This window comes from Heloderma suspectum, chromosome 4 (genome assembly GCF_057233095.1).
Source record: "Heloderma suspectum isolate Gila_16-S chromosome 4, 16-S_ref, whole genome shotgun sequence".
Classification (NCBI taxonomy): domain Eukaryota; kingdom Metazoa; phylum Chordata; class Lepidosauria; order Squamata; family Helodermatidae; genus Heloderma; species Heloderma suspectum.
In genome coordinates this window covers 85,282,378-85,296,341 of record NC_139461.1, presented here as the reverse complement: position 1 = coordinate 85,296,341, position 13,964 = coordinate 85,282,378, and the positions used below count along the sequence as shown (strand labels likewise).

General features: G+C 37.9%; 1 protein-coding gene across 5 annotated transcripts in view; it reads right to left on the bottom strand.

Moving 5' to 3' along the window:
- Positions 1-370: 370 nt before the first annotated feature.
- RAB31 (RAB31, member RAS oncogene family) overlaps positions 371-13,964 on the bottom strand; it is a 72,019-nt gene continuing 58,425 nt past the window's right edge. For 2 of the 5 annotated variants that reach the window (XR_014790152.1, XR_014790153.1), the window contains exons 6-8: positions 12,503-12,612; positions 9,060-9,220; positions 371-7,694 (exon numbers count right to left, since the gene is read on the bottom strand). Coding sequence is in view for 3 of the 5 variants with exons in the window: in XM_084849852.1 (XP_084705978.1) it covers positions 7,597-7,694; positions 12,503-12,612 (208 nt within the window). In the remaining 2 variants the exon portion in view is untranslated. Of the gene's footprint in view, positions 7,695-9,059; positions 9,221-10,061; positions 12,152-12,502; positions 12,613-13,964 lie in introns of those variants that run through there. The other 3 variants (XM_084849852.1, XM_084849853.1, XM_084849854.1) reach the window with 2 other exon arrangements.

The window sequence follows — 13,964 nt, the reverse complement described above, 5'->3', positions numbered from 1 at the left end:
CATTTTAATTACACCTGCTTAGTGAGTTGTTCAGTTTATGTTGGTGATCAAAGTTGTCACCTGATTCTATGCACAGTTATGTGGAAATAAATGCGACTTACTCCCAAATAAATGTGCATAAGATTGTAGGATCATACCTTACATTTGGTTGTACAGCTGATTTACTCTTTTATTTAAAAGGTGGAGAAAGAATGGTAAGAATTTTCCCCATAGTTAATTAGTGAATAATAACATTTTATATAGTATATGAAGATTTTATAAAGTCGATAAATATGTGTCGATTTAATGCAAAAACATGAGAGAACCAGATTTCTGCATAAATAGCTTTTTATCAATGAAATACTCTACTCCAGTAAACACAAGTGCTTTCTTGTTCTGTTCTTCAGACACTTTTATTTTTGTATCTCAGAAAGGCCAAGAGTCACAAAAATCAACAACATTTATTAGTATTACTCATTATAGATTAAATAAAAAATTGTTTCAGGCACAAATCTGGTTTGTGATCATACAGTTATAATATAGAACAAACAATATTAACAGATTATAACATCGCGTACATTAACTATTAATGGGTCCAGCCCATTCAAAGCCCTTGCATAAACAATACAGAGTGATAGTACTGAGCACAAATCATTATACTGGTTTGGGTTTAAACAATTAAGGTGTAATAAGAAAATGTGTACTTGATATAATACATGTCTACAGAAAAAGTAGAGTGCCGTGTGCACACAAAAACTATCACAATCAGGAAACCAAAGGACAGAGTTGTATATATTAAATACTATTGCCCTGTGTTAGAATCAAGCACTCCAAACCAATCTGTTGGTATTTTGGGGCAAATATATAATTCTCTTGTTGGGAGGAAGAGCATCACTCTGCCACTTGCTTGACTCTACAGACAGAAAGTTCATTATGTCACCTTACTATTTCAGAATGTCAAGCGCATAGCATGATAGGTATGCTAATTCATCATGGGAGAAAGAGTGGGGATTGGTCCCAGAGGAAGTTCATCCTTAGCCCAGTTTCCCATCCCCTCACAGTCCTTTCAGTGGCAATGGGACAGCAATGGGAAACTGCCAAAGGGGAAGACTCAAAGTTGTTTTGCCAAGTAACTCACTGTATTGGCTAAGACGGAAGTGAAACAGGCTCACTTCCTACTCAGCCAGCATAATTTTCCTGCCCTTTGTGGCACACAGATATTCTCTAGTGGCATGAGAGATGCAAGCATGTGCAAGGTTCATGTAGGGTGGATTTGGGGAAATGTGGAGGGTGGGGCCATTCCTATACCCTACTTTTTATTTTATTTTTTTACTAAACAGCATATTGACAGTAAGTTCCACTGGGTTCAATGGGACAATTCTTAATACGTATGCTTGTGATTTGGCTTTTGTGTATACAAACTAGAATTAGCCAGTAGAAATAACTACTATATATACAGTGATATATACATTTATATAGGCATGGGCCATTTTCAGCATAAGGCTGTGTAGTCACCAGTAGACTTTTAAAAGCAACCAAATGAGTGCCTCCACATGTAAACATTACATCTAGGCAACTTTTCTGGAATTACATCTGTGATCAGGACCCAACATGAATCACAGCTACATTCACAAAATGCTGCAGTTCCACATTACTGATTTCATGTGGAGGTACTGATGTGATTGCTTTACAAAGTCTACATATGAACTCAGACCATTTAGTCAGAAACATCTGACATCTCTATGTTTGTGAGTTTGTATATGAAGCAGACAAGCACGTACAAAGTCAGCATGTTTTCCTAATTTTTTTTCTTTCAAAAAGGCAGTCGGTTCATGTGATTCTAGGGGAAAAAAATCACTGCAACTAAACAACAACAGTCTTGAGCTGAAACTCATATAATATACCGGATCTGCAGTTTATGCTTTAGCCCTGCTAGCCCTTGTTCCAGTTAAAGTATTCTAGAGGGACATCTAATGCTAGCTGGTCAAGACAAACTTTTTGTACTATAAGCAGATAATGTTACACATGCAAGTATTGCACAGATGCAAGTATTTTCCATCATTGTTCTCTGGCCCAGCCAAAGTACATAGTCAAAGAGCACTATTCGTCTTGTAAATACCACTAACAGTGTGAAAGATGCTGGAGATTTTGCATTGCTGTTGAGCAAGAATAGGCAGGCATAACCAATAGCCCACAGAACCATCATCCTCTTTAACCACAGCCATGTAATGTGACCTACTGCAGCCTACATTATATGGACACTAGCTTTCATATTCCACTACCACCCTAGATCTTTGGTGCACTTGTATCCAGTTTAATGGCATATCCCTTCTCATCATTTGTGGCAACATCATTGTGACACCAACATTACCACTCACATTAGTCATGGAGCCAAGTCACTTTCTGTCAAATGTTTGTTCCTGATGTACTACAGACCAGAAATACTTGGAAGTTCTATCTAGGAACAGCTGAAGATAGCACTATGATGGCAAAGCCCAAAGTTCGAAATTCAGGCAAGGGGAGAACTGTGTAGTTCCCAACCAAAAGACAACTCTGTTCCAGGTATAATCACCATGCATGCTAAGAGTGGGAGCTCTTAGCATGTTAAATTAAGACTTATCATGTAACATCCCTGAATAGCTTGAGGCCAGGCTATCTGAGTGAGCACCTCGTTCCGTACAGACCAGCCTGTTCACTGAGCTTGTTGGAGGAGGACCTTGTAGTCATGCAATGTTTAGCGGAGATACACCTTATGGCAACTCAAATGGAGATACATCTTATGGTCTTTCTCTGTGGTAGCCCCCATATCATGGAATGACCACCCTTTACAGATCCAATGGGCACTTATGGTGCAAATATGCTGCCGGTAGTAAAAACATACCTATTCATGCAGGCATTCCCAGCCACTTACTTTTAGTACCAGCTTTACTGAATTCTAAATATTTTTTGTATGTTTTATTGTATTATAACATCCCGTATTATGTAAATGACGTTGTTACTTTATTTGTTATTAACATTTATATAGTGCCTTCTTTACTAAAAAAAGCTGTAATCTTTTATAACAAAAGGCAATATATAAATAATGTTAACAACAATTATGGCCAAATTTAAATCTGGGGGGGGGGATCTAAATTAACTAATAGCATACCAAGTGCATACCAGCCTGTGGGGGGAAATGGGATAGGGTAACTTACTTTCTTTCCAGCAATAGTATTATAATTATATAATTGGGAAATAATTACAATTTTGAATATACTCAGAAGGACGTCATTGCCTCAGAATAGAAAAATCAGCTCCATAAAATTGAACATGTGGGCTGCAGTTCTGCCTGCTGTTGTGGGGGTATTAATCCCTTTTATTTTAATGGTTCTTACACATAACTGTAGGCAGAAGTGCATCCATACAGATTCATACACTCTTAGTAAGATAACTGCATTCAACCGGACACAAGTGATCACCATACAAGTGTCTTGAAAGGACACAGAGTTACTACGAGGCCTATGTGGAGGTGCCACCTCAGATCCCATCACAGCCACATACTCACACCTATATGAAGACAGCAGTTCTTACAAGTGTTGCCCCTACATGAGCCTACCAGCAGCCCTGAGGCATGCACTCTAAAGGAGTTTGCATGTTCCCCTTGTGTGTGAACCTACCTACAGTGGATCCACTTTTCAGAACTGGAACAAATAGTGGCAGGAAGGTGGAAATCACTCCTGTGTACAAATGAAGCCACACTATAGTGGATCATGCAGTTATACTTTTCTCTCTTTTGTGATTGTCCTTCTCTCATACTGAAAACAAATGGCAATTCACATTCTGATGCAAATGATCAAACCTAAGACAAGTTATGCTGTGAGACAATTTATGCTGTCACACCAGAAACTGGAGGTGCTGTCAAATATCTCCATTCTTACAAGTCAATCCTCTCCCCACTTTTCTACCCCACTGATTTGTGTAATATATGCAGACAGAACACCTCTTTTCTTCTCTCCACTTTAGAGATTTTGGAGAAAAGAGTCTGAAGATCATGTTTCATCCAATATGCCTACAGGAGATTCCAAACCAAATTAATTCCACTGAAAATATACATGAGGCTAGCACTGAAACGGAAGTGTTCACATATCTGCCTCCAAATGTCGAAGGCAGCACCTGCCCATGGAACACCATCTCATTTCTCTTATTTAAACTATGCCTCTGGTTTAGACTTCTCTAAGTCCGGAGTAAATGGTTTGAGAACTGTTTTCTGCTGGATTCTGCTATGAAACAGGTATTATTCAACATAATAATGGTGAACTTAGCACTGCCAAATAAAACATTTTCTTTAGGTTTATAAAAATGGAGTTTCAGTTCACTTGGTGTGACTAAACAATGGTTGGGGGTTCTAGATTTAATCACGTTTAGAGTAGACCCATTTCAATCGATAGGTCTTAAGTTAGCCATGACCAACTTAAGTTCTATTGATTTAAATGAGTCTACTTTAATATTACTAAATCTGGATCTAACTCAATCATTTTTCCCTACCACACTGCTGATTTTCAGCAAAGGAGTTTCAAACAGTTTATCCATAAAAGCACATTAATGAAACTACAATATAACTCATTATGGGTTATACTTGCTTTCCCCAGGTGCAATACTCTGCCATCTTATTATCATTTTAAAATAAACCTGAACTTCTATATAATACATTAAAGGAAGATAGGTAAATACTTCTATACTTTAAAGTATTTGGAATCAGATTTGGATTTATTTTTGTAGAAGGTTTTGTTTTGGTTCCTCTTATTGCAATACTTAAGACAGAACTGGAGGACATAATTTCACTTACACTGCCACCTCAGTGTAAAATATTTAACAAAAAAGTAATTAAGGCTGCAATCCTATACATACTTCCCTTAGACTAAGTTCAATTGAGTACAGAAGTTTACTTACTTCTGAGTAATCATGCATAGGATTGCTCTGCTTACACAACAATTGCACAGTGCACTGTTGCACTGTGAAATCATTTTGTTTCTTAACTTCAGTGTCTATACTGTATTGATAACCGCCTGCTTTGTCTGTATTAGTGGTATGCACCCTCTTCAACATGCTTGGTGGTTTGCATTGTACAGAATGACCTCTAAGACAATCTCATAATCCCAGTTTTCATTAATACTATTCCATTATGAAAATTGCTACCATTCCCTTACCACTGATGTCTTTTGCCAGATCTTGCTAGCAGAAATGGAACTGCGTTGTGGCAGAAGCTATTCCACTACAGAAAAAAAGATACACGTAACTCCACACACAAAAAGTTACTTCCGGCTTCACACTAGCAACAGCACAGCTAGGCAGAAGTTTATGGTGTTGTAATTTGACAGTTTGGGCTCCCAAAAGGGGATGGCTTTAGCCAAAGGTCATATGGAACATAGACCTGTTCAGAAGAGTAAATACCCAAGCTTTGATACAGAGAAATACAGGTTGCTTCAACTTATGCACTGGGAGTTTTCAGCTTCCTCTTTTCTGTAGGAGCCTCAAAACACTACCAAAAACTAAGGAGTGCTCTGGAGCAACACACCATGCAACACAATGGGCTTCCTGTGGAAGACAACATTGGCTGGCTCCTCCTGTTCCCACACATAAGCATGTTGTTCCTGCATGACTTCTGTCCATAAGATAAAATCTGAACATGCAACTTCATGTTATTTAACAATATCCATACATTGGCTCAAACAGTTGGCTAGATTAGATGATCTTTGTGGTCCCTTCCAACTCTATGATTCTAAACAATGGATCAGTCTTGTGCATAATCTCTATCTACAAAGTATAAGGGCCTAAAAATAAGCTTGTGATCTTCCCTAATTCTATAATATTAGTAAGCTAATTGTATTTATCAATCATTATCAATTCACTGCATAGATAGTAGTTTTTCAGCCTTCAGCAGCTCTAAGGAAAATGAAAGAAAGTGCATGTTACAAAAGCTGTTAATATTATTTTTTTCAAGCACCACAACACTGGCTTTGCGCTCAGTTTTTGGGGCTCAGGTTGTGATTCTAGCTAATATCTTGGTTGCTAGCCATATTATCCATGATTATGATCAATAAGGTCATGCATAGATTCTGCTATTTTAGTTGCTTTCTTATTAAGAATAACATTATTTATGGCAGTGGTTAATTTGACAATACAAATTGCCACCCACACACACACACGATAATAAGCTGTTGTTCTTAACACCCTGACATTTGAATTGGAATCCTGTGGCTATTATTGATTCCAAATGAGTGATTGATCAATTCCATCCACTTGTTTTCAGGCAGATCATTGACATCAAATGCCAGTGCAATGCCTTGGATCAGAGAACTCTTGTATGAGCAGTAAGGCACTTCCTTTTGTGTAAAGCAGACTCACTGAATTCCGATTTCCCATTCTGCCCCAGCCCCCTGTCATGCAACTCTCCTGAGGGTCCTCGACTCTGAAGAGTGGCTTTTGGGAATGCAGGGGGCTGTAGTGGAGGGGGGGAGAAGAGTCAGGAAAGCCCCATTGCACAAGTGGAGTTCCATTCATCTATCTCTGGATGCAACCCAGGATCTCAAAAGAGGAATCCTTTAAAAGCTACTTTTTAATTCCATTATGAAAAGGGCACATGTGAACAGAACCTGCTGTATTGTTTCTTATCTTCCTTGGAACAGAGGTGGACAGCGCAAGGAATTAGATACAGTTCATTGTGTTAAAAGTTCATTGTATTAAACTACATCACAGGGAAACACACAGCTTCTGACAGCATCACATACCTGCCAGAAGGGCTTTAAATGAATTCAAGTATTAAATGAATTCAATAGAAGGTACTTCATCCTGTTCCTTTTTGGCTTCTGGTACAGTGTCTGTTTATCTGTTACTGAGATAATTTCATAATCTATTCAATTATCTATTACTGAGATAATTTAATGTTAAATGCAAACAGTTGGAGTATTCATTGCCAAGGCCTCTCTCCTCTCCTGTAAATCTTCCTAATGTATTTTAAAGTGTTGAGTTTGCAATCCAGTGATTTTGCTTTCCAAATATAGAAGAATGAAGAACTTCAAGCTAAACGTTACTTGAATTTATTTATTAAAGTTACTAAACTTTTATTTGTTTTGGGTTCAAAGGTAACTACCTGATTTATACCTTAAAAAAAAAAGTTATTTACCATTCTAAAAACAAAGCCACAGAAGCCAAATCTGGTAAGAAAAGGGATAAAATAGCACATATCCTCCACTTAGTTAAAATACTATGGATTGTAATTCCATAAAGGTCAAATTAGAATATAAAACTTTGTACTGTAAACAGAAAAAAAGATTTTTGTATAAAATGTAACATTTGCCTGACAAAGTGCCTATTTAAAATAGCCATTGGTTTACTTTAAACAGATTATTCCATTAGACTGAGTCAATGTTTTAAAGAGTTTGCAGCTAATATGAATTACCATTTTAGTTCTGCAAACCAAGTTGAAGGAGATCTTTCTCTGACTGTTCCCACTGATAGCACTGATATTATTGCTTTTAGACAAGATGCTCTGTCATTGAGTTTCTGAAGTCTATAGCTTGATAAATAAGCAAATGATGTCATTTTATTTTCAAGTAAATCAAACCAGCTTAAGTTGGTTTAACAGCATCGCCTAGTCGTCTGTGCAGTCTGCTTTCCAAGTTTGATTGTTCCACTGTTGCCATTTTCATGCGTTTCCAAGGGTGGAATTTGTCGACCTAGAATTTTTAAAAAGGAAAACACACACAGTCGTTCAAGGCCTGGCATGTTTTCTACACATAACACAGATCTGTGAACAGGATCTTTTGTGGGACAAATAGCAGCTTGGTAGAGGATTTCAATCAAGAACCCCAGCCCTCACCATGATCCAGATCCAAAAAGGGGCCCTTCATCCAACAGTTGCTGATACTTGAAAAACTTTTTTGTCAGAGATCCTATTCACCAATCTTCTACATCATGCCTAGTTTGGCCACTTATATAAAAAGAATTTCCATGCTGCACTTCTAGAACACTCCCCTGCTAGGGCTATCTCTGACATGGCCAAGCACTGTGTATGCACTGAAATCACTAGATCAGTAGAGAAACAGATGTTTTCAAGTGTGTATCTCTATGCAGCATTGTAATATGTGATCGCAAATGAACATACCCTATAGTAGAAGGCACAGAATACCTGGGGACAAAACATAAGTACTGTTTTACTCAAGAATTCCATTTTATGTTACTCATGGACTTTTAAAGATTTTGCCAGAAAATCTATCTGGTTTGAGGGAAGAACTAAGGCACCAACAAATTCACTCATGCACCAAAAGGTATGGAAATTGCAAGTTAAGGCATTCACTTGCAGCATGTAAGCAGTAAAGATCTTGTACAATCTCACATATTGTGCTCACAATGTCGACTCCTTTTGCCCACATTTTCCCTTGGTTTTTTAGTCCCAATCCTCTTTTTCTACAGATTGGGGACAACACAGAAGCTGTGATCAATGGCATGTCAATCTTTAATAAGATATATGCTTTTAAATGTAAAAGTCTTAATTTTGTTTGAGGTGGGGTGAGTGTGCATGATTATAATTCACAATGGAACCCTGGGGCAATCAATTTTGGTTACTCATATATTTAAACTTGAACCATAATATGCTGAAGGCCAGGACCATTGAACCAATGGTTTATACAAGTAAAGCATCTTTGTATGCTGAAATCTGATGTTTTCATAACTTTATCTGAGAAATACAAAAATGATATAAGGAAACTTCCAGCTAATTTAAAATAGATATGTTAAGGACAGAGGGCAGTATTCAATGCTACCTGTGTGCTTCCACTGAACACACTGCTGACGCCACAGGAAGCTAGTACTTCCTACAGCAACCCTGGACATGAGCCAAAATGCTGCCTTCTGCAAGCTCCGCTGATCTGTTCCTTTCCAGAAACTAACATTTCAGCTCATTTCTGGTTGCTGTATGAAGTGCTACAATGGGTCCCGTTGGCACACAGTCAGCATTGAATACTGCCCATTATATTTAACTTTCTCTTCTGGGTTTCCTTCTTCCCAAATATTAATAGTAAAGAAGTACATAGGTTACTTACATATTAAGTATTTGCTAGAATGTCAGGAAATCAGAGATTTTATTATGTGTTCATGACAGAAGCATTTATCATCTGGCAGGTCCTATCCAGACAAAAGATTTCTCAAGCATAGCTGGAAATATCTTCCAATCAGATTTTGAAATTGCCAGCTCTCTTAAAATCTATATCAAGAGAAATTCAGCACTTACTAGAAAGTACTTAGAGAGATATCTCTAAGGTTACCTTACCTAGGAGTAAGATCTATTGAACTCAATGAAGCTTACTTCTAAGTAGACCTGCATAGGATTGCACCATGAGTGTCTGAAATCAGGATGTAATCCTGTTGGTTTCAATTTTAAATGTCTACTCAACCACCAACAGAAGTTTTGCTAATGAAGGAATGTTTCCTACTTACAAAACATATCCTTTGACAGCAGCCCACATAACCCCAAATTTCATGGTTTAATCTAATGCACCATTTACTGTACTGCACAGGTTTGGTTCCTATTTTGTGGTACATCTGGTTGGTTTCAATTAAGCATGTTGGTGACACAGGTGATAGTCTGAGGCCCATAATGTAGTGAGAAAGGTTTAGGCAATTTGATTTTAACTCCCTCAGGGTTATTGTGTAAGCATGCTATGAACCTATGAAATAAAGAGAAATGTTGCAGTTCTTGTCTAGTATAGTACAGGACTAATTGGTTTATGTGGCTTTACTGGAGTAGATAGGCTTTTTATTCCCTACAAACAAAATGACAGATGTTGCTTGTTCAATCAGATGATTTTCAAAATGGGATGCAATGGGTCATGTTCCACATCACTGAAAGGATATGAGGCTGACTTCTTAATGTGTGCATTTAATACATTATGCAAAATGGCAATCAAGTGGCTAAGTTCACTTCTATTTTTCCAGAATAAAGTATACCAGAAGCCCACAACCCAACTGCGCCACATTGCACTAAAATCACATATGGAATTAGCTACCATAGCCTCACGTTGGATTGAGCCAAGGCTGTTCTTTTGATATATGACATAACATATACTTTACAAAACTAACATAGAGCTTTGAGAGCAATGTGGTGCTCAGCATAGAATTACAGAGACTCCTTTACAACTTAGCATCTTCTTTTTTTATTGTTATAGTTTGTGGAGACCACTTCTTTATATCTGTCATTGTTTGCTGTGGAGGCATAAACATGCAGCATATTGTCATGAACCTCTGAGTGAATTTCCCATAAACTGAGGGGGGAACTCTTAATGAAAGACATCTGATTATACAAATGCAAAGCAGCTGCTCTAATCAGTGACAGAATTACTCTAAGAGAAAATGCACATAAAATCTACCTTCCCCAAAGAACTATATTTAAGACAACGTCAAAACGCCTACTGTGAGGTTATATGAAACTAAGCAGCTGAGGAAACTTGTGTGTTCCCAGTGTGTAGCCGATGCAGAGAAGCTGTTTAAGGCTTGGGAATGCAGCGGCGGTGCGCTCTTTAGTCAGACTGTACTTCCTGTAATCAGGCCAACTTTAATGAATCACAGAGAGCTTGTAATAGATAGGCGGATGAAATTATATTTTATTATTCAAGTCAGCAGCAGCTCCTTAGAGAAGATAAAAATGGCTTGGCCTGCTCTGTTCTAAGTCCGATTCAGAATGAGCTTTATCCATGGACATATATTGATTAATAGGGCCTTGTCTAATTTCAGATGTCACCATCTGCCACTGTTTCCACCCCCCAGGAAACTAACCATACCCTTTATCACATTCTTTGCCAGTATAAGCTGTCTAGATGGCAAAGGTGTTTCCAATTGCAGAGCACTTTGAAGATCAGGCATTTAACTATTATTTTAATGGCAGAGCACATGCCCTATAATGATCTAATGATGCAACTCAGCCTGCAAAAATCCTATTAATACTTGCAAGTGACAAGCCAGATTTGGCCATTTCAAAATCAGAATGCAACACAAGTGCACCACATGACAATACAAGGAGAGCAAATAGCTACAGGTGACTCAAACAAGAGTGCTTAAGCCACATACTATGGCCAGGGAGAGGGAAAGGTCAGCGGCTTCATGCCTTCCCTGTAACCCGGCCTAGAATGTTCAGCCCCACCACTGCTTGTATCTAACCAGATGGCGCTTATACCCAAAACTGGCATAAACCTGCTTCCAGAGTAATGGAACAATACGTGGATACTCTTTTGTCCTTCTTCCCTCCTAAGTATCAGAGAATGGGAAATTAGGTCAAGGAGAATACAAAGGCACAACGTTGTACCCCTGCCTTCCCCAACCCAGTGCCCTCCAGATGTGTCAGACTACAACTCCCAGCATCTCCTTACATACTTGTGTAAGACTCTGCTTCTGCCTAAGAAACCACTGCAGCTGGAGAGCAGGAAACCACCTGTCAGGGCCTGTTGATAGGTGGTTCCCTAATATCCCAACTAGCCTTTGCAAGATGGTAGCAATTACTACAGCAACTATTCTAATGTTTACTGTAAATTAGAATTAATATAAGTCGCTGAATAAGAGTCAGAATGTTTCAATTATTAGAGCAGTTATTAGAGTAGATGAGAAACCAAGTCTCAAATCCATGCTCAGCATAAAACTCACTGGGTGGATAGCCTTTGCTAAGCTTGTCTCTCTCAGCCTAACCTACCTCCCAGGATGAAGGAAGTGAGGGATATAAAAGTATCAGATACAATAATAAATAAGTAGCACATATTTTTGCCCAAGAAAAATGTAGGCAGCTATTTTTGGTTGCTATATCAGTGTCATTAAGGATTACAGCCATAAGACTGCTCACACATATTGAATTATCTCTTCTCAGCAGCAGACTAAAAATAATGTAATATTGGTGGATTTATTTAGTTAGAGGTGGCACAGTTAGATGTAAAATAGCAGCAGCTGCACATCCCTCACAACAAGTCTTTATCTCTAAGACTGGCTGGGTAGCATAACAGAATGGACAGGGAAATTTTGAAAACTCCTCCATGTAGCCTTAAGAGAAAGATGGATTATATATGCCATTGATGGCTCAATGAATTCTTCCAAGAATATAGAGACTGGATTAGATGGCCCTTAAGTCCTCTTTCGGATCTTCAGTTCTGTGATACTAAGGAAATAAAGGTCTACATTATATACCTCTCGAAACTGCAGGTGTATTTTTAAATCAGATACTATCCAAAATGTTTTAGAGGATACACAGATGGTAAATGTGTGTATTATTTTTCTTATATGTCATAATATGACTGCATGCACTCATGTCTTCTAAAAGTTAGATCTAACTCCAACTCTTGACTATTCTCTTTGAATTAATTTCAACTTCATGACTTAATAAACAACTAACCCTTTTTTTCCTTTCATGATAAAGGCATTGAGGGATGCATTAGTTTAGCAAAGCCTTGCCAAAAACACCAAACAATTGAGTGATACATACATAAACACACGTTCTGAATTTACTTACTGATTCCTTGAAAGAGTTCTTCAATGTTAATTGCATTTTTGGCACTGGTCTCAACAACAATTGCACCTATAGACTCTGCATATTCTTTGGCATCTTTCATAGGTACCTCCCTAAAATAAAGTTTTAGAAGTTAAATCATTGCAAAACCATAGCACTTGGAAATCATTGCTCCAGTCACATTGTTCTTCCCCATAATTGGAACAACACTGGATGTTCTACTGCTGAATAATTCCATGTTTACCAAATTATTTAAGCACGTGATTAGTCCCAATCTTGTAGTCACCAGATCCATAACAGGGGAAAAGAGGTTAAACTATGGAGTTTAGTGGGAATGTTCTGAAGATTTAAAAAATGCTAAAAATTGCTTGGAAAATATTTTACAAATGGAACTGTGTACTTCAAACCAGATAGCCTGATATGCTCTGACGTGTAGTGGGAACACAGCATAGAGTCCCGAACAGAGCCACAGCACTGAATTGTCTCCTTGCTCCAGAACCAGCACATCACTCTGACTTTTCCATTCTAAAGAAAAATTAGGCATTACAGCAAAATTAGGCATGACAGTATTACTTACAAAAAAGCTCACATAGCGTCACATATTTATTGCGTAATTACTTAGAAAACAGTTTAAAAACCTTTACTACTTAATACTAATGTAGCTTTATGACAAGTTTAGAATGCAAAGTAGGATGACTGTTTCAGTATGTAAATAAAAAAATGTGGTGCCTCAAAGGACAGTTTCATACTTTTGCAACATGACTTTCATACTTTTCCAAAACTGAGGACTACCCTTCCACACTGCAATTTTCCAACATGGATATAATCCCAGCAAGGGAATATATGGATTTACTATAATGTGCAAAACATAAAGTGAATAGTTTTAGCACTGCACTTTGCATATCACAGAGTACACATATTTTCCCCTCATGGAGCTTATCTTAGTTCAGATAAATTGTAACATGAGAAGCTGCACTCAGTGTCAGTTATTCAGAGGTCCGTAACAACTGACACTGCCCCAGCCTACTGCTGACCTTTGAATGGCAATGACCTAACCATAGTTTAGCCATTTAAGCATGAGAAGTGTGTGAGGGATTCTGCCAAATGGTCCCACAACCTCCGAGGCAGGCTACGGTTTAAGTACTTATTATAGTAGACATATGAATATATCTACACATTTTATTCTGACAGAGTGTCAGCTTGTGCAACCAGTTTTTTTATTCCAAGATACATGAAAGATCCCTTCCCTTTTTTAGTTCCAATATTTTGTTACGTAATTCTTCCGCAATAACTGGTTCTGCCTCGTGTCAATAAAATGAGAAGCATGATGCTTCTGCATATCTTACAATAATACAGGAGAAGTGGCTTCTTACGCACTTCTGCAGATTTTAAAATTTAGTTCAGTAATCAATGTGCATGAAAGAATACCATGTAAAAGAAAATGTGGTGGGCTTTAAAACAAGAC